The 21,792-nt window shown below is 41.1% G+C and overlaps 1 protein-coding gene across 1 annotated transcript in view; it reads left to right on the top strand.

The window, feature by feature from the left end:
- The window catches only part of slc6a8 (solute carrier family 6 member 8), an 85,002-nt gene that overhangs the window by 24,907 nt on the left and 38,303 nt on the right, over positions 1–21,792 (top strand). The window contains exons 3-5 of the mRNA XM_041799635.1: positions 9,156–9,287; positions 14,497–14,764; positions 18,536–18,668. Coding sequence (XP_041655569.1) covers positions 9,156–9,287; positions 14,497–14,764; positions 18,536–18,668 — 533 coding nt within the window. The remainder of the gene's footprint in view (positions 1–9,155; positions 9,288–14,496; positions 14,765–18,535; positions 18,669–21,792) is intronic.

The raw sequence follows: 21,792 nt of genomic DNA, 5'->3' as shown, positions 1-21,792 counted from the left end.
GGCAATTTAGAGTGATCAGTTGACCTAATGAGCATGTTTTTGGTGGGGGAAGGAGCCGGAATTCTTTAATGTCAGCATTTCAGTGTGAAGAAGTCTGATGAAATTTGACATTTTTACCGTATTCCACCAGATTCAACCATTTACTGATTGTAGGACCATGCACCAAATTCTTGTATTTTTGCCCGTTATATTATGGAGAGTTTTGTGTAAGTTTAAAAGGGTTAAAATTCTGAGAATTATTGAGCAATTCTGAAGTTGTTAAAGAGATTTATGAAAGAAAAGTAGAAAAAAATATTGATTTATGCTGATTTAATAGCAGTTTTTAAAAAAATGTAAGTTTTTGCCTTGAAGGTGTCCAGAGGGTGCCCAAATGTTAAAGCTGGCACTACATAAAAAATACAAGTGCAATCAAATCAATTTTGTTGCTAATCTTTGACCCATCCAAACTCTCATCAGCATTAAAGCCCCATCTTTCTACTATTAATTTTATGGAAAATAATTCACTTTTTGTGTTTTTTGTAGTAAAAAATAAAATATTTCAAATAATCAAACTGGCATTTAAAGGGTTAAAATCTTAAAATTATTGAATGTTTGGTAGTTTTGTGCAGGTCTGAAGTTGTTAAAGAGATTTATGGAAAAAAAGAAAAAAATATTGATGTATGCTGATTTAATGGCAGTTTTTTGTACTTGTACATTTTTGGCCTCGAAGGTGTCCAGAGGGTAGAAAATTCACTGAGAGAGTCTGAATGACATTTAAGAGTAAAACATGCTGGATTTCAGAAATTGAACTAGAAAGAAAAGTTCCTGTTAAAAGTCATGCCACAAGCTGTAAAATTGACAAAATGATCACAAATTTTAAAAAACAGAAGTTGAGAAAAATGGCCAAAAATGCCTTAGGAGGGCACAAGGGTTAACTACCATGGAGTTAAGACATTCAGGACATGGGTTCAAACACACCTTTAGCAGACACACTTGCTGCAGTGGAGAACTACTCTCACCAGACAGGGCTCAAAAATACCTGCACTGACAGGTGGCGGGTGCTAATTTCCCACGCTGTTGCTCTATGCACTGGTCGATTTTCGATCTCTGTACATGTTTGATGCATGTCCTCCCCCCACTCCCCATACTTCCTCTTTAATAAAGACAAAAAAACTCAAAATCATCTTTAAATACAGAAAGACATGAGAATGAGGAGCTCAGAAGGACAAAAGGTTGCACCAGTGATTTATATTCATGTTAAATGCAAAAAAGAAAAAAACCTCAGTGTCCTGCTTAAAGACACAATCAGGCAAAGAACTGCAGAATAAGTTGCACTCATGTCCTTATTGCTCAGGGAGAAGTCTGATTTTTATCACCATCAACATGAAATATTAGACAAATAATGCAAAACAAGCCTGATGATGATGATGATGATGATGATGTTTATGTTGTGGCTGTGGAAGATGGTGGGGATGATGATGATGATGCTGATAGTTATGACAGTGAAGATGAGGCTCCTGCTCTGTCATTAGCCCTGTCAGCCTGGTGGTACTTAGCCCAGTGACTTACCTCGGATTAGCCAGCTTAGCTAGCTGAGTGTAGCGCTGCAGCTTAGCGTGCTAACTACAGCCGCTGCTCTATTTCTGTCCACGTCTCAGTTTCAGCTCAGAGTTAACCACGTGCTGGACCCGTTAGTTGACACCGCACGGAGGTGGGCGTAGCACCTGGACTCTTCTCCTGTGAAGCCATGCTGTTGTGATGGATGTGGTATGTGGTTTAGCATGGTCTTACTGAAATAGCCCAGGCCTTCCCTGACAGAGACGTTGTCTGGATGGGAGCATATGTTGCTCTAAAACAGTGATACTCAACGTGTGGCTCTTTAGTGATGATTTGTGGCTCTTCTATGTCTTCATATAAAACAGTTTACTCCCAGAATACCTTAAAAAAGGTGATCTTTGACCTCAGAAATGATCCATTGCATCCTAAATTAATAGACTGTTGCCCACTCTTGTGCAGCTGGCTTTAATTGTCGACCTTTATTTTTTTGTCTGTATATTTTGCCTCTTTTATCCTGCTTCTATTTGTAGTTATCCCCTTTTTTGCCACTTCTCGCCCATTTAAGCTGCCTTTTGCAATAAAATGACACTTCCCCCCATTTTCCCACCTTTTTGCCCAATTTAGTCACTTTTCACTCATTTTTTACAATGTTTTGCCACTTTTAACTCATTATTTGGTCAATTCTCACCAACTTTTGCCACTTTTATCCAGCTTTTTGCAATTTTTTGCCCCTTTGTCAACTTTTGTTGGCCACTTTTCACCCATTTAAGCTGCCTTTTGCAATTAAATGACACTTTCTGCCCAATTTAGTCACATTTAATTTATTTTTTGCAACGTTTTTGTGACTTTTAACTCATTATTTGGTCAATTCTCACCAATCTTTGACACTTTAATCCAGCTTTTTGCATTTTTTTGCCCCTTTTGTCAGTTTTATTTTTTGCCAATTTTCACCCATTTAAGCTGCCTTTTGCAATTAAATGGTACCTATTTTCCCATTTTGCCACTTTTTGATGCTTTTTGCCCATTTTTCCCCACTTTTTTTTCAAATTTTTGGCACAATTGAGTTTTTAAAGCAGTCAGTTTACATCTGGAGGAATCTGTATCACCTACCAGACGGTAAAAGTTCCTACTCAGGGTAGAGGATGAGAGATCAGACAAAACCCTCTGTGCTGCCTCAGAACAGACGTGGACTACAGGTTCTCAGTCCTCCCAACTCTTCATGACGGTCTGCACCAGATGGGCAAGGTTAGACTTTAACTGGACAGAAAGATTACCGTACCAGGCAGACACACTGTACCGAGTAACTGTCTCCAGAACAGCCAACAAAAACATTCAGATTAAGAGTATACTGACTTCTGCAGGCACTACACCTCTGCATGCATGGTTTACGCCACAACTGAAGGCAGAACTCATGGAAACAGGATAAACAGTATGCTCTGATAAAAAGCATGGAAGATAATATTTACATCACTGTGTGCACATGTTGGATGTTTGTTTACCTAAGCACAGAGATGCCAAATCCTGCAGGAGAAATGTGGACATTTGGGGACATTTTTCTTGCATGCTGCAGCTTCTGCAGCTGTGGATGCGTACGTGTTGCTTCGTGATGCAGCTGCACTATCATGGAGGCTTTTTTAGGTGTGTTGTGGATCTGTGCATGCTGCAGCTGTTATGAAAACGTCCTAGTAAGAATGCAGAGCTCTTTAGAAGTTAATAGTTTCAAATTTAAGTGCGTCTTTTTCATACAAATGTGGCTTCGAACGGCCACTGATGCTTTAGCAGTAAAACTCCAGGAAACGCTCCACCACTGTATTCATGAGAGTAAAACTACAGAATCTTTTTTTTTTTTAATGCAAACACATCCCCAGAATAAAAGCCTGAAACCATTAAAGGATGCAGGATAATGTTTAGATCTGCTAAAGCAGACACTCTGGGAGGTTTGGAGTTTTGGTGCATGAAGACAGAACAAAGTTTTTGAGTGAACCAGGAGAGGAGAGGAGGAGAGGAGAGGAAAGAGGAGAGAGGGAGAGAGGAGAGGAGAAGAGAGGAGAGAGGGAGAGAGTAGGAGAGGGGAGGAGAGAAGAGGAGAGAGGAGAGAGTAGGAGAGGGGAGGAGAGGAGAGGAGAGGAGAGGACAGGACGGGACAGGAGGAAGAGGAGAGGAGAGGAGAGGAAAGGAGGAGAGGAGAGGAGAGGATGCAGGCTGTGCTGCTGTTAGCAGGTGTATGCTGCTGACAGTGATGAGGCTGTCGTTCTCCATAATCTCATCATCACTGAGTTACTGACCAGCTAACAGCATTACTCCACTTAGCTGTGTGTGTGTTTGCGTGTGTGTGTGTGTGTGTGTGTGATATTAAGCTGCTGTCATGGTCGACCCTCCCCCATCTCTCTCTCTCTCTCTCTCTTTGTTGTGTATCCTACTAGCTCTGATGTTGTCATGCTACCCTATGCTAGGCTAACAGTAGAGACCATATCAGACTAGCAGCTACCTGCGTAGCTTCGTGCGAACGTCATGAGTGATGTCGTCGACCTTCATTCAGCTGGAGGTCACATGTCTGCCTACTCATACATCATCAGTACTCCTGCCCAGTGTTTATGTAGTCTGCAGCCTCCTTTATGACCACATATAACACAGAGAATGCTGCACTCTGATTGGCTGAAATGTTTAAATTATTGAATGAAAACTCTTAGGGACTCTCTGCTCATTCAGACTCAATCAGAATATCTCTGACTATCTATCTCTCAGAATGAGCTTCATATGAAGATTCTTGAACATGATGTTCTGTTTCTGATCACTGCAAGGCTGCAGGACGATTTTATCCTAAGTCACATGACTAAACGTGAGCAAGCAGAACCTGCTCATCATCATCATCATCCTTTTTTAATAACAACATGGCTGAATGTATCTGTACAGTTCTTCAGGTCAGTTCTTCTGCTACAAATCATGTTAATTTTTATTCTGGGCCATTTTTACCACACAGTAATAAACTAAATTATTGATCTGCTGTTGCACTGGTTCCCAAACTTTTTTCCTTTTGACAACGTCATAGCAGACAGGGTCCCTTTAGGGATGCCTAGACCCCCAGGTTGAGAACCACTTTGCTATAGCATAATGTGCTTGACATGATGACATAATGGAGGGCTTGAACTACTATGGGGTCCAGGGGTCCTTCTTTATTTGATGCATGCTGGACATGTCTTTTACATTGTTAATACTCATCTTAATAAATAGTTTTGATGTTTACCTTACATTTGAAGTGCACCTTTTTCTTTGTCTTGAGGACCCTTGGTGCCTGGGAGCCCAAACAACTGCCTGCCTTTGCCTAGTTGTAAAACTGCCTTTGCAGGGCACTTCTGGAAAATAGTCCCAGTAGGTCCATCCTGCTAAAGTAACGATAAATAAATAAATAGAATAACAAAAATGTTTTATTTTCTTTCAGTATAAACCTCAAAATTTCAACTAGGAACTTTGGCAGTTTAAACATTATAGAAGATCTCCTGGATCCTCGTGCATAAAGGAATCTTGTGCACCAAGGGGTCTCATGCACCGAGGAGCCTCATGCACCTAAGGGCATTGTGTACCAAAGGGCCACATGCACCAAGAGACCTCGTGCACAAAACTGCCTCGTGCACCAAGGGGCCTCATGCACCAAAGGGTCTCATGCACCAAGAGACCTCGTGCACAAAACTGCCTCGTGCACCAAGGGGCCTCGTGCACCAAAGGGTCTCATGCATCAAAGGGCCTCATGCACCAAAGGGTCTCATGCTCCATAGGGTCCCATGCCCCATAGGGTCTCATGCACCAAAGGGTCTCATGCACCAAAGGGTCTCATGCACCAAAGGGTCTCATGCACCAAAGGGTCTCATGCACCATAGGGTCCCATGCACAATTGGGTTTCATGCACCAAAGGGTCTCATGCACCAAATGGTCTCATGCACCAAATGGTCTCATGCACCAAAGGGTCTCATGCACCATAGGGTCCCATGCACAATTGGGTTTCATGCACCAAAGGGTCTCATGCACCAAAGGGTCTCATGCACCATAGGGCCTTGTGCACCAAGGGGCCTTGTGCAAAAGCAAGGTGTGCATTCAATGTGAGGTATAATTTAAAAATCATTCCAATTATGGCTGGGCTTTTTGAGGGGCTTAAACCTCTAAATGTGAGTCCGTCCCTGGTCTTTTTTGTACCATTAGGATCTAATTTAGTAAAATTTAATGCACTCTGGGCACCTTGCTGACATTCTGAAAACACATTCTTCTCATCAAAAAAGATTTCAATAATCAGACTGGTATTTATAATGCAAATTAGACACCAAATGTCATAAAATAATGAAAAAACAGTTTAATAGTAGAATAAATTCCTCTGGCAAGGATTCTAATGAGGTTGAAGCCCCTTAAATAAGCCCTAACATGTCTCATAGCATATTTTTTGCAAAGTAGATATCAAATCTATAAAATAGGTTTCTTTTCTGTTAAAATGGCATTAAATTGAGTTAAAAGTAATCATTTATGGCCAGAGAGCTAATATTGCTTGTGTAGTGCACAGATATTATCTGTCCTTGCCTCAGTCATGTTTTTACTCAAATATGAGGTAATTATGACACCTGTGAATGCATCAGGATATATTATGTTCCAGACATTATAATTTGGATTTCATGCTGTTAAAAGTGCTAGCTTAGCTGCTCATGTCTTCTACAAAGATGCAATAAGAGCAAAGGAATAAAAGCCTTGTGCAGCATGTTCAGGTTAACTATTTTATATAGATCAATCATTTATTGCATAATAATCTCAGTATTATTTGCAGTAACAGAGGAGTTTTTATTGGAGCATGCTAATCTCATTAACGGTGTTAAAACGAGGAATCTCGCCGTCTTTTCATCCTTAAAGCTAATCGTCTCTTATTGTATCAGAGCGTCTCTCTGCTTGTATAATAGCTCAGTGTGTCGTTCAGCCTCCGTTATGTAACTCCTGGCTCACATCTCTGCCCCCTCCTCCCTCTCTATCTCCCAGTATCATTCTAGTTTGATTCCATTCATTCCAGTTCCTGTTGGCTCTGTGACCCAGTTACCCCCTGCCGTGTGACTCTTTGTGTTGTTTGTGTGTATTTGTGCGTGTTAGTGTTTAGATGTCCATCGCACCAATTAAAATACCGACAACAGAGAGAGAGAGAGCAGCACAAATTGTTCATTCATGTCTCTCGCCCCTCCTTGGAGAGGGAGAGAGAGTATTTTAGGAGTCATTCATTAAAGGGACAGTGCAACAGAAACAGTAGATGAAACATGAAACATGCTCAGCCTCATCCTCCGTCATACTCTGGAGATTTGGTCTTAAGATGAGTTGCAGAAACGTGCAGTTTCCTCTCCTTTATGCAGCTCTGTTTGGTTCACAGCAGCCTTTTAAAGTCAGAGAAATCCCTCATTTTTATCGCTCTAACAGGACGTCTCCCATGACACCTGACTACCCTCGCTATGAAAATGCCAGCTATGTCAAAGACTGCTGTCTAAGCTAGCATGAATAGGAAGCTGCCGCTCTGTTGCTGTATCTCATTCATCTGTCGTCCTGCCTACTTGTAATGAATTTTTCTCTTCCATAAGCTGCACGTCTGTTGTCTCAGTGCCCCCTTTCCTGTCTTGATGTAGTCCAGCTGGAGTTTTCTAAGATTTATTTTAGGACTTTAATGCCAGAATAGGAGCCAAAGCCTGGATTTGAACCTGATCTGCTGAACCACCAGGCTACCAGCACCCCTGGAGTCTCTGGTGGAGCAGCAGAGTCACTCCCATGGTTGACAGTCAGGCGTACTCTTTAGTTTTGATTGAGAGCTCAGCAGATTAGGAAAGCATTGCTTTAAGGAGCATTGTAATACTGTAAGATTTTAATTCTTTAAACTCTAAAATTGACTCATTTGTCCTCCAAACATCTCCACCAGAGAAGAACAGAGTAAATCCGTCCTCTCTCCTTCCTCGTCCTTCTGCGTGCTCAGACAAAGACTGGATTAAAAATGTAAAATTAAAAATGCATGACATGAAGATGAAATGAGACTTTTCTTCTGCTCAGTGGACGGAGGAAAAGATGGTGATGATGGAGCGATGAAGACTCACGTCCTTCCTCAGCGGTTACATAAATCTCTCCTCGTGATGTCGCTGAAATAAACATGAGACCAAAATTACCTCCTGAGTCGCTCTGACTTATTAAAGACCAGCAGAATTAAAGGAGCAGACCGCTCTTTATTAAAGCTTCAGATTATCAGAAATACTGGAGCCGTCACGTGAAAGCAGGTTTTTATTCAAGCAGGAAGTAGATATCCTGAGCTCAAGACGGTAGAAATTTCAAAGTAAAAGTGTGACAGAGCATCTCCTATCTTAGATGTCAGGTGTATCTGGGATCATAGATGTCAGTGAGTGATTCTGTACATGCACTCCTGCATGCAGTGCCTATAGAAAGTATTACATTGATTTTACAAATCAGTCCTGGTCAATATAATTTGGCTTTTTTTAACCAAAAAAAATTTCAAATAGATAAAAATCTGTAATATAAAATAAGTGGCTGCATGAATATCCACTCCTTCCAGTCAGTATTTAGTAGAGTCTCCTTTGGCTGCAGTCACAGCTCAAACGAGGTCTCAGTCCGTCTCAAACATCTTGACTCTGTTAATTTACTTCATTTGTCTTTGAGAAGTTGTTCAAGCTCTGCTGAGGTCTTGGCTTTGATTTGGCCACTCCAGAACATTCCCCTTGTTGTCTTTAAACCATTTCTGTGTAGCTTTCTCTGTATGCTTCAGCTCTGTCTCACTGGAAAATAAATCTTCTCCAAAGCTGCGGTTCTTTGTTAGACTGAATAATATTGTCATCCAGGATATTTACATCCAGGATCTTCCAGTATTTAATGCTGAGAAGCATCCCCACAGCACGATGCTGCTGAGAAGTATCCCCACAGCACGATGCTGCTGAGAAGTATCCCCACAGCACGATGCTGCTGAGAAGTATCCCCACAGCATGATGCTCCTGAGAAGCATCCCCACAGCACGATGCTGCCAAGAAACATCCCCACAGCATGATGCTGCTGAGAAGTATCCCCACAACATGATGCTGCCAAGAAACATCCCCACAGCACGATGCTGCTGAGAAGTATCCCCACAACATGATGCTGCTGAGAAGCATCCCCACAGCACGATGCTGCTGAGAAGCATCCCCATAGCACGATGCTGCTGAGAAGCATCCCCACAGCACAATGCTGATGAGGGGATATCAATGATGCTCTTGTTATGACTTTGCAGTTTAACATGTTGAATCATAACTTCTGCTTTTCACCTGCATTGTCATATTTATTTCCCTCAGATCTACTTTATTTTGCACATTTTAAGAACATAACAGCTTACTTAAAGGTCACATATTTTACTCTTTAAATTGTTTGTTTTATTGCAGAATAATTTATCTACAGTGCATTTAAATCTAAAGGTGTAGAGTTATTTTCTATTATGAATGAAGCACCATCTCCCCGTCTCTGCTGAGTATTTATTCATGCTCCTGTTTTCTTAAACCTTCCATAAATCTCATGAATCTCTCCTATTGTGCTCATCGACTCTGATTTTAATCAACCCTGACCCTCGTCTCCTCCTGCAGGCGTCTTCCTGATCCCGTACCTGCTGTTCATCTTCGTCGGGGGGATCCCCATCTTCTTCCTGGAGATCGCCCTGGGACAGTTCATGAAGGCCGGCAGCATCAACGTGTGGAACATCGCCCCGCTCTTTAAAGGTGCAGTGCGTAGAAACGTCCTGTTGTGTCTGTTCGAGCTTTAGAAGAGAAACATTTCAGGGACACAGAGCCTCCTCTGTGTTTTTATCTGCAGAGAACAAGGCGTCTTTGAGTCTCTCTCTGTCCTCCTGCTCTGTGAGGCTACAGTTTTATTTTTATTTCACGTCTCTTTACCTCCAATTCTGAACTCGACACAGGGAGGTCACGGAGGAGTGAAACTGTAACCGATGGGTTCCTCACATGGGTACACGAGACGTTTGATAGCTTGTAAACAGCTCAGGACATTTTCTCCTCAACGATCTGTTCTCATACCAGAGAGATGACAAACATATCGTCCTCAGTACAACAGGCAATAAACAGAACCAGAGACTCATGTGGGTGACCTGGAAACCCAGAACCACTCCTTTCTTTAGAGACGCTCACAAATCCTAAACCAGGTCAGATTTAAACGGCCCCACGCTCATTTATCAGATTAACAAGAATAAAACTAGGTAATGTGACTTTAAGCCCATAAAATAATGTTTCTCAATTGGTGTGGATATTTTTTATTGTGTGCCTGCCTCTGACAGACCAACACCTTTACCTGCCTGCACACTCTCCTCCCTGATTGGTCTAAAGTGGTCTTTACTGGAGGGAACAACACAGAAACACAGGTCTAATGTGGTAAGGTGAACAAATACACTAAAGTTACTGCAACACTTTAACCTCCTGCCTTTGATGGGAATGCATCTGAAAATTCTTAAACATATTTTAAAAATTTCCATGCAAAGAACCCAAAATTTCCTCATATATTCCCCACATGTTTCAGTGAAACTTGACCATAAAATCCAAAATATTTTTTTTATAAATTTTTCCTTCACACTTCCATGTAAACTCCTGAAAATTCAAAGCAATTTCCCTCTAAAATTTATTTTTTTTAGTTTAAAAAGTCATAAATTTGACAGAATAAGAATCTAGTTTTTCGAGTTTAAAAAGTTGTAGTGATACGTGAATCAAATCTCAGAATTTCTGAGATTATAAAACTGGAAATCAAACATTGCTTGGAGGACAATCGTCCCATATGAAGCTGTTTTTCCTGCGCAAATCCTGCAGTTGAGAGCCTAAATAATACTTTTTACCGGGGCTGATAAATGAGAAAATACCTGCGATTTCAGCCCAGAGTCAGCTGGGATTACAGAATATGGACTGAAGGAGACAAATCTGTAAACTGGGTTATCTAACCACTGATTTCCGTTTGGTTCTTGCTGACTTTGCAATCTCAAAAGTGTTGATTTTTTCTGGAAAAAGGAACTGATCCTCTTTATTTCTTTATTTTTGAGTGTGATCTTGATATGTCTTCATATCCACTAAGGAAGTGAGCATTTTTCTCTTTTAATTTCTATATAAATTATAATTAAATCTTTAATCCTGAATGAAAAGGAGCATAAAGAAGAATAATCTTACATAATCTGCCCCTCTTTCATCAGACATGAATCAACAGACCACACAAATCAAAGTGTGATAAAATAAATGAGTCTCACACACTCAGTCACAGGTCTTCTTTTACTAAATAACATCAGGATGAACATCTCTGAAGCTTTATTTCTGACAGTGACGCAGCGCAAACAGCAGAGCTGTTTGAACTGTGAGCAGTAAATAAATATTTTTAATCCCATAAATGTCCAACATACGGTCAGATTAACTCTCAGATTAAGCTCCTCGGTTATTACGTCACATTTTTCAGATTAAGAAACAAACTCGACTTCAAAACCCTGGACAACAACCCCCTCCCTCTTTGACTTCCCGTTGCCACGGTAACAGACATAAATCCATGCAGTGATCAGTGCGTCTGAGTGTGAATGAACTGGGCGTTCTGCAGACTCACATTCAGCTCTCCGTCCAGGTTTATCAGGAGGTGATAATCCGTGATAACGCGCTACGTGCCAACACGCACGGCTGGAAAACCACCAGCAGCACCCAGACTGACTGACAGAGTTTAATCCACGCCGCCCGACACCTTCATATCGGTTTATCAGCGCTGACGTTATCAGCTGGGAGATCTTTATGATGTAGGTTAAACTCCAGGTTGTGTTGACTCAGCTCTGTTTTTTCATTCATCCACGCCGACAGAGAGGAAAAGAGAGCAACTCCATCAGTCAACATTACTTTTCTTCATCAGTGTTACTCAAAGCCTGGCTCTTTTGTGTCTGAATTTTAAATATTCCCCCCTACTTTATCCCATTTTTGCCCTTTTTCCAACATTTTTTTGCTAGTTTTCACCCATTTCAGCTACCTTATGCCATTAAATACAATTTTTTCTGTACTTTTAGCCCCTTTTGACACCTTTTTTTTTTTTTTACTTTTTACCTATTTTGACAATTTTATCCAATTGTCCCCCTTTTCTCCACTTTTCAACCATTTCAGCTACCTTTTGTCATTAAATACCACTCATTTTCTAGGTTTTGCCCATTTTAGCCACTTCTTTTTGCCACTTCTATCCCATTTTTGCCCTTTTCCCACCATTTTTTGCTAGTTTTCACGCATTTCAGCTACCTTTTGCCATTAAAAACCACTTGTTTCCTACTTTTTTGACCATTTTAGCCACTTTTTTATCCCATTGTCCCCCTTTTCTCCACTTTTGAACCATTTCAGCTACCTTTTGTCATTAAATACCAATTTTTCCTTCTTTTTAGCCCATTTCGACACATTTGCAACTTTTTACCCATTTTGACCCTTTTATCCCATTTATTTCCCTTTCCACCATTTTTCCTCCCAATTATCACCCATTTCAGCTACCTTTTTGCATTAAATACCACTTTTTAATCAGTCTACTTAGCTTTGTAGAGTACTGAGGCCTCCTACAGGGGGCAGCATATCCTGATAAAGATCATCCTAAACCATTCATTAATGGTTCATGAGACTGAATGCATTTATGATGACAAACAAAACGTCCTCACTGTGACAAAAGTGTGCGTGCATCAAAAACAGTGTTGAGCAACACGGCACAAAAACCTGCCAGAGAGTGGTTCAGTAAACGTCCTAGATTCGTTACATTCCTTCAATGAGGATGAGATAACAGCCATGTTCAGAATGATGTCCATGTGGAGGTCAGGTACAGTCAAAGTTTATCTGTGGCCTCCTCTTACTGCTGCTCGTTAACATATGAAAGTCATTTTACAGTTCTGACCCACATTTACAACAGGAAGTGGGGCAGCTTGTCCTCGTCAAGGTCAGCTCCTGTTTTTATCTGTGAGGAAATAAGGGCTCATAAACAGTGAGTATATGTCCCATCTTTACTAAAATCTTCAAGAGCAGTCTGCATGTAGCTCACACAGGGTCAGAGTTCATGTCAGTAATGTAAAACATTACCATTAAACCTCTGTAAAAGGTCACGTGACGTATGATTGAAAAACAAAACAGTAAAGGACTCATGAGCAGATAAACTGTCTGCTTTAACTCGTGATCCCCTTTATGCAGATGATACTCAGGTATATATCTCTATGTCTGAGAGTGACCTCAGCCCTACTCTACTGTCTGACTTCTAATGAAGATGAAATACAAGAGGAGGGTGGCGAATCCATCTTTGTTTCAAGGTTTAGGCTATAGAAGACAGGAATATCTTTTTATAGAAACACTGGTGTGGAAAAATGTAAGATTAACCGTGTAATCATCCATCCATCCATTTATCATCCATCCACCCATCCACTCATTCATCCATCTACCCTTCATCCATCCATCCATCCATCCATTTATCATCCATCCACCCATCCACTCATTCATCCATCTACCCTTCATCCATCCATCCATCCATCCATCTCTCAAATCATCCACCCATCCACTCATTCATCCATCCATCCATCCATCCATCTCTCAAATCATCCATCCATCCATCCATCCATCCATCCATCCATCCATCCATCCATCCATCAATTTATCCATCCCATCATCCCATCCATCCATCCACCCTTCATCCATCCATCCATCCATCCATCCATCCATCCATCCATTTATCATCCATCCACCCATCCACTCATTCATCCATCTACCCTTCATCCATCCATCCATCCATCCATTTATCATCCATCCACCCATCCACTCATTCATCCATCTACCCTTCATCCATCCATCCATCCATCCATTTATCATCCATCCACCCATCCACTCATTCATCCATCTACCCTTCATCCATCCATCCATCCATCCATCTCTCAAATCATCCACCCATCCACTCATTCATCCATCCATCCATCCATCCATCTCTCAAATCATCCATCCATCCATCCATCCATCCATCCATCCATCAATTTATCCATCCCATCATCCCATCCATCCATCCACCCTTCATCCATCCATCCATCCATCCATCCATCCATTTATCATCCATCCACCCATCCACTCATTCATCCATCTACCCTTCATCCATCCATCCATCCATCCATCTCTCAAATCATCCACCCATCCACTCATTCATCCATCCATCCATCCATCCATCTCTCAAATCATCCATCCATCCATCCATCCATCCATCCATCCATCCATCCATCCATCCATCAATTTATCCATCCCATCATCCCATCCATCCATCCACCCTTCATCCATCCATCCATCCATCCATCCATCCATCCATTTATCATCCATCCACCCATCCACTCATTCATCCATCTACCCTTCATCCATCCATCCATCCATCCATCCATCCATCCATCCATGCATCCATCCATCTCTTAATCATCCATCCATCCATCCATCTCTCAAATCATCCATCCATCCATCCATCCTTGCATCCAACCATCTATCTCTTAATCATCCATCCATCCATCCATCCATCTCTCAAATCATCCATCCATCCACCCTTCATCCATCCATCCATCCATCCCATCATCCCATCATCCATTCTTCATCCATCTATCCATCCATCCATCATCCATCAGTATGTTTTGTTCATTTTCTCATCCATCCATCAAATGTATCGTATCCTCCTCCCTGTAATCTGTCCATCATTGGTTCCATTGATCCATTTGTCCAGTGTTTTAGTTAATCTTGTTTCCTTCTGACCACCCACACTCATTAATCTACATATTCATTAGTTTATCTTTCTGTGTATTTATTTATCAAGTCATTTTTCCCACTTGTTAAAATTGACATAAATCAATAGTAGAGTTATTTCTGATTCAGTGACTCTGATTTAGCAGCTCTTGACCTCCTCTTGTACTCTTGTCCTCCTCTCCAGGTCTGGGCTATGCCTCCATGGTGATTGTGTTTTTCTGTAACACCTACTACATCATGGTGCTGGCGTGGGGCTTCTACTACCTGATCAAGTCGTTTAACGCCACCCTCCCCTGGTCCACCTGCAACAATGAATGGAACACGCCCAACTGCCTCGAGATCTTCCGGCACCAGGACTGCAATAACGCCAGCCTCGCCAACACCACCATCAGCGGCAACATGACCTGCGCTCAGCTGGCCGAGGCTCGATCACCTGTCATCGAGTTCTGGGAGTGAGTGACTGTTCTGATTGGTGGGTCAGGGAGGAAGGGGAGGGGCCTTTTTCTAAGGAATGACAGTCATTTTGGGGTCATTTTGAGGTATTTTGGTGATGTTACAAAAGACCAGAGGGAATGTTTGAATCTCACTTTAAGACATGACAGTGTGTGTGTCACTCTTGATCTGCTTCCTCCTCTGCAACAGAAGAGATGGAAAAACACCGGAGTTATCTGCTACTTCTTCAAAAAGGTTCTGGTCTTTATATAGAACTAGAGTTTAGGGAAGGGTCATCAACCACATCTGCACAAGGGCCAGATTAAGTCTCCACAGAGACTCTGGGGGCCGGACTTTCAAATACACAAAAATTCAATCAATATTTTGGTCTGATTAAAATAATATTGTATTAGTATTTGTATTTCTTTTCAAAACCCAGGAAGTTTTTAGGTATTACAGTGAGATCTATCCCTGTTATCTATAATGCAGCAGGACACAAAGAGACAGACCGGCCCACAGAATTGTCCGGACCCCTGAAAATCCCAAATAATGGGCCCTCCACAACTGTGATTCAGCACTAATTTTCATTAATTTTTGACACTTTTTACCCTTTCATTACTTCATTTGGACATTTCTGCAAGATTTTCTGCCCCTCAACTTTTTTTTAATCATTTTTGTCAGTTTTAAAACATTTTTTGCCACTTTTGTCCATTTTGACACTCTTTAATCCATTTTTGCAACTTTCCTGCCAATTACTGTTCCCGTGTCCCACTCTTTAACCGCTTTTCACTACTTTACCAGGCTGTTTTTGCAATATTTTTTGCCACTTTTAACTCATTTTTGATACCTTTTTGCCTCTTTAAAACAATTCTTCTTTTCTCTAACCCCTTTTAAATCAATTTTCCTGCACTTTTTTTTGCCCCTATGTGCCACTCTAGTGTCCATTTTTGCCACTTTTTAACCCTTTTCCATTACATTTTTACAACATTTTTCCCATTACTAACCCGTGTTTTATTCTTTTGGCCCCTTTTTTCCTCTTTTACCAATTTTTTTTCAACATTTTAACCTCTTTTCCTGCACATTTTTGACCCTCTGTGTCTCTCCACAACCCATTTTGCCACTCTCTAACCCCTTTTCATCACTTACTCAGGCCATTTTTGCAACATTTCTGCCAGTCTTAATCCATTTTCAAAAATGTATTTACTAATTATGAATGACAAGTGAATTTCTGTAAAAACAGGTCAAAATCAGATCATTCTACAGCTATTTCAATAGTCATTTTTTTGGATGGATTTAACAGCTGCAGACATTTGAAGCCAAAAGACACTCCTAAAAGCAGAACATCTTCTTTTCCTCCTTTTCTGAATTTAATGATCTTTTGGGGGCCGGACAGAAAGCTTTGGGGGGCCTGATTTGGCCCTCGGGCCACCAGTTGATGATCAGTGGTTTAGGGCAAAGGTAACCATAGTTGCATAGGAACATGCTGTTTTTATCCCAGCTGGTTGCTCTTATTTATGGAGAAAGGATGACAAAATTGAGACATAGTCAGATTTAACATAAAGAGAGGAGTAAACATCACAGGCAGCTCCTGCAGGCTGTCTGCAAATGCATTAGCTGAAATGTTGACTGCATATTTGTGCAAAATGTGCAGGAGTTTGCCTGTAATTCTGGGCAAAAATATCAAGAAAATAATCAGTATTATGAGCCAAAGACTTCTGTTTTTGTTCACAGTTTTAAATGACCCATAGAAATCTATGAGGTTTCATTTAGACATGCAGTTTTTTGCTTTATTTCCTCATGCACTCATCACAGCTTCATCAGACGGCTGTTCAGCGTGAGTCAGGCTCTGCCTGATTTATAAATATTCAACCTTTCCCTCATGTTGACTGTCCTTAATTGGCAAGGGTTCGGTTTGGTAGTCAGATGGTGAGTCTAGGTTTGCCGGATGCTGGGAGGATGCTGTTTTTCAGGGTCTGGTCTAGACCCCTTATCTCCAGTGAAGGCCAATCTTAATGCTTCATCAGACCAAGACATCCTGGACAATGCTATGCTTCCAACTGTGTGGCAACAGTTTGAGGAAGAAACTTTTCTATTCCAGCATGACTGTGGCCCAGAGACCAAAGAAGGACTACAAAGACATGGTTTGATGAGTCCAGAGTCCTGACCTCAACCCCATCCAGCACCTTTGGGAGGAACTGGAACAGAAGCACTCCAAATTCTTCTGGAAACCTTCCAGGAAGAGTGGAGGCTGTTAGAGCTGCAGAGGGGAGCCAGCTCCGTATTAAAGTACATGTATTCGAGTATATTGTCGTGACAGTCGACCTCTTTTATATCCTAATGATTCTAGATTCTCCAGTTTTATTTGGAGGAGTGTTTTTTTGTTTGGTTGAAGCGAACAGAGTTAGGAGTCAGCAGTGATGTTTGCTCGTCATTAACACGACAACACGACTGTTAACAAGGTGAAAATGTCCGTCAGGTGACGGCGCTCATTAATGTGTGTGTTTACTGTGGGGTCAGCAGGTCTGAGTCTCTGAGGAGGCCAGGACATGAGAGGTGATCGTAAACGACAGGAGAACAATGGAGTTAATGACTGAAGGAATATGACCCTCTTTATGCAGCGGGTCTCAACCTAACCCATTACTTTCCCTGTTATTTGTGTGAATAGGAGGCACTGGCTGAATATTTTAGCTCTGTTTATCTCTAATCATGCCATATTATCAGGACTCTGGGTTCTGCAGAAGAAGCCTCCGGATAAGCCAGTAAATTCCTGATTAAAGCTGCTGACAGGATCATACACGTGTTCTTTTTTATCGATGTATTTTATCTTCTTTTTGTCTTTGTCGAATGGATTTCTTTTAAAGCAGAGTATCTTGAAATAAAGGCAACAGAAGTCGGATCTTTGATGCTGAGCTGCTTGTTTTTCCCAGCCATCACAGTCCTAATTATTATTTATAAGTTAGATTTCAGTATGTAATGTTTGAATCATTTCTCTCAGTAGTAGCAGCATCACTTCTTATGACAAAGTATAAGGGCCACACGAAGAGAAAAAGAAAAATATATATTTTTTTGACATTACGAGAATAAAGTCGTAATATTATGAGAAAAAAGTTGTAATATGGCCATAAATTAATTAATATTAATATTAATATTATTCTCGTTATATTACGACTTTATTCTCGTAATATTATGACTTTTTTCTCACAATATTACAAGTTTTTCTTGTAATATTCCGAATTTTTTTCTTGTAATATTACAAATTTATTCTCGTAATATTCCGAATTTTTTTCTTGTAATATTACAAATTCATTCTCGTAATATTCTGATTTTTTTTCTTGTAATATTACGAATTTATTCTCGTAATATTACAGATTTTTTTTTTGTAATATTATAACTTTATTCTCGTAATGTCAAAAAAAAAAAAATTATGTATTGTTTTTCTCTTCCTGGGGCCCTAATACTCTGTCGTTACTTCTCTCAGTTAGTTTCTACATGCAAAAAAAACTGCAGAATGATGAGATATCCACTCAAAGCCTCAGCTGGAGTCTGCAGGTTGATGCTCGGGTGATTGAAATATTAAGACAGCTGATCAATGACAGCAGAGGGAGAGACAGGAAATCCTGCTGCTTAAATATACTGCCGTCTTTGGAGGATGCATGGGATAGCAGCGATGCATGCTGAGTATGAATCAGTGCAGGTCGAGTTGTGCAGACGCTCCACGTCTTTGAACAGTTTAGAACCTGTTCAGACTGTGATGTGGATTTGCTGTTAATGCCTCCCTCCTCTCTCTGCAGGAACAAAGTCCTGAACATCTCGTCCGGTCTGGATGAAGTCGGCGAGTTTAACTGGGAGCTCATGCTGTGTCTGATGGCCGTCTGGGTGCTGGTTTACTTCTGCGTCTGGAAGGGAGTCAAATCCACCGGGAAGGTACGTGTTTATGGTTCAGCAGCAGCAGTATTGTCATGTCCATACTCAGGAGTTCTCCAGATAAAACGTTCCCATCTACAGCCGCTATGCCGCTGATCTCTCTGAGCTCCTGATAACCACAGGAGAAACTTTCACAGAAATCAGTGGAGGTTACTATAGCCAAGCACCTCAGACCAGCCAACTTCAAAAATCCCAAAATATCCCTTTAACGTCTCTTTTAAATAGCTCTGTGAGCTGTGAAATTTCACACTCCTAAAATAATAGATTATTTGATCGTTTTGATCAGGACTGAAGTCGACTGAAATATTTAATCCAAACTTCCAGTAGGCTGATAAACTTTGTGTGCATCAAAATCAGTTTTGTTGCTGATCTTTGAAACATCCAGGACTAAGCTTGGAAGCTAAGCTTGATTTTTAAATGATAAATATGACTTTTTTTTAATTCAAACTGACATTTAAAGGGATTTAAAATCTCCAAAATATCTTAGTATTTTGTACTTTTGATCAGGACTTAAGTTGATGAAAATAATTAATCACAAAAATTGGGAAAAAATATTTTAAATAAATATTTAATAAATGTTTTTCCCCAGTGGACATTTTTCTTTCTTCCTATTTAAACGATAGCGGAGGGTAAAATGATAATTTTGTGGACCAGTTTGTATCATGTTGGTATTATCGGTCCCCTGCATACTGAGGAGCGCACAGATCCAGCCTCACACTGACTATCAGGTGGTTCAGTGAGCGAACAGCTGAGCTCGCATTCAATTACATAACACAGCTGAAGGTCGGAGGTCATCTGACATCTAAATTATCATCCACATCATATCACAGCAGAGAAAAACAACATGTATTTTATTTTTTCAAAGGCAATAAGAAGCTTCCTTAGTGTCAGCTGTTTAAAGGCGGATGTTTATTCCTCTGTGATGGAGCAGGGCCGACGCTCTCCTCCAGCATTCAGCCTTTAGAAAATTGTGGGACTGTTCCTTTAAAGCCACAACCTCCAAACCAGAGTGTACAGCTGCATGTGTGTGTGTGCTCCACCAGCTCGTGACGATGAGACTCACCACTGTCACATGGCAGGCTAAGCGTTGCCATGACTACGGCAGGGAGGGGATGAGGAGGGCCAGTGGGGGCTGTGAGGTGGCGGGCTGTGATTGGTCGATGGGAGGGAGGGCAGCTTGACTGCAGTGGGACGTGACTGGGAGACATATAGAGGAAAATACCCATGAACACTATAAGTACTGTGCTTTATATGTACGCTCATGGACTCCTGCTGTACTCAGTGTTCTCTGCACGGACCACTTAGACACCTTCACACCTGGCAGACTGAATTCTGCTCCATTCGTTTAAATTTATGGTTTAATAAAGGGATAAAACCTGACATAACTCCATCCTGAAGAAGTTCTGCTCACCTTTGTGATGCCTCAAACTTTTCTTTGGTTTCTTGCTATGATTGCTCTCAGGAAATAGGGAAAAGAGCCTGGTATGAGTCTTTGCCTCAGGCCTCTGAATCACTAAAACACCACTGATAGTTGTAGTTTCTAAGCGATGGAACTTATGGGACAGCAGGGATTTAAACTTAAATATTGGTAAATTCAACCAAACCTATAGCTACAGCCCTGTGTGCGACCCGAGTAAATACAAAAGTCCATTTCTAAATGAAGATTTCATTTATTAAAGGAATAAATCCAAACCTACCTGGCCCTATGTGAGGAAGTCATTGCCCCCTAAATGTTAAAACTGGTTGTTCCATCATTGGCTGCAATAACTGAAGCAAACATTTGTGATAACTGTCATGAGTCTTTCACATCACTGTGGAGGAATGTTGTCCCATTCTTCTTTGCAGGATTGCTGTCATTCAGCCACATTGGAGGGTTTTCCAGCATGATCGGCCTGTTTAAGGTGATGCCACGGCATCTCAGTCAGATTCAAGTCCACACTTTGGCTACACCACTCCAGAACCTTCATTTAGTCCATTCAGAAGGGGACTTGCTGGTGTGTTTAGGATCATTTTCTTGCTCCATAACCCAAGTGAGCTTGAGCTTGAGGTCACGACCTGCTCTTGCCTGCTGCTCTCTCTGCAAGCTTCCTCCACCCCAGCTCCTCCTTTATTCTGCTTCTGACTTTATCAGTGTCATATCAGTGCTGTTCCTGCTTAATGCTCTCCACATAGGCTCATGAAAGGGCAGTGGGATCCCAGAACAGTTACACTGCTAAACAGACTAGGTAATCTAGGCTCTTTTGCGACTGGGAGTTGACAACGTGTTCTTGGAGTCATTTTGGTAGGACGGCTACTGCTGGGAAGGTTCTCCACTCTTGTATAAACCAACAACCTTTCCCTCATGTTGACTGTCCTTTATTGGCAACTTCTGGGAAAGTGGGTGGAACTAGAGAGCAGCTCCTCCCCAGTTCCACCCACTTTCCCAAAAGTTGCTAACTATGGCCTAGTATATGGCGAAAATAGAGGGAAAAAGGTCGTCCACTGCCCTTGAAGATGTCATCATAGCTTATCAATAATAATATTACTACTTTATTCTTGTAATATTATGACTTTTTTCTCAAATATTACAACTTTATTCTTGTAATATTATGACTTTATTCTCGTAATGTCAACATTTTTTTAAAAATTCTTTTATATTTTTCCTCTTCGTGTGGCCCTAATACTCGGTCGTAGGATTTTTACCGACTCAGCTCTAAAATAAATCAAGGCAGATGTAGGGAGAGTTAAAACTGAGTTAAAACTGAAGACAGACAGGGCTGTGACTGCAGGGAGACTCAGCAAACATGCAGCAAACACGTCTGGTATGAAAGCATCTGAGCAACAACCCCCCGGATCTGGAACGGCCAACAGAGGGTCAGATAAGGATGCAGAATCCAGCCTTCTTTGAACCACTATTTTAAATGTTTTTTTGATAGTTATTCTTATACCTGGTGTCCTGTTTTATTTGACTGCCTCCTATAGTTCATTCTTGTGCTGCAGGTGTGTATTGTGTGTATTTCAGCCTCCTGTGTGTATTATTTTATTATCAGATTTGGTCATATCAGCTTTATGTCTTCCTAGGAAATAGTTCTGCCATGCAACAGACAATAAAATCATATAAGCTGCACTGTAAAAGAAAAACATT

The sequence above is a fragment of the Cheilinus undulatus genome, linkage group 11 (assembly GCF_018320785.1).
Source record: "Cheilinus undulatus linkage group 11, ASM1832078v1, whole genome shotgun sequence".
Taxonomy (NCBI): domain Eukaryota; kingdom Metazoa; phylum Chordata; class Actinopteri; order Labriformes; family Labridae; genus Cheilinus; species Cheilinus undulatus.
Note: the sequence above shows the minus strand (reverse complement) of the source record. Positions and strands in the feature narration are given on the sequence as shown.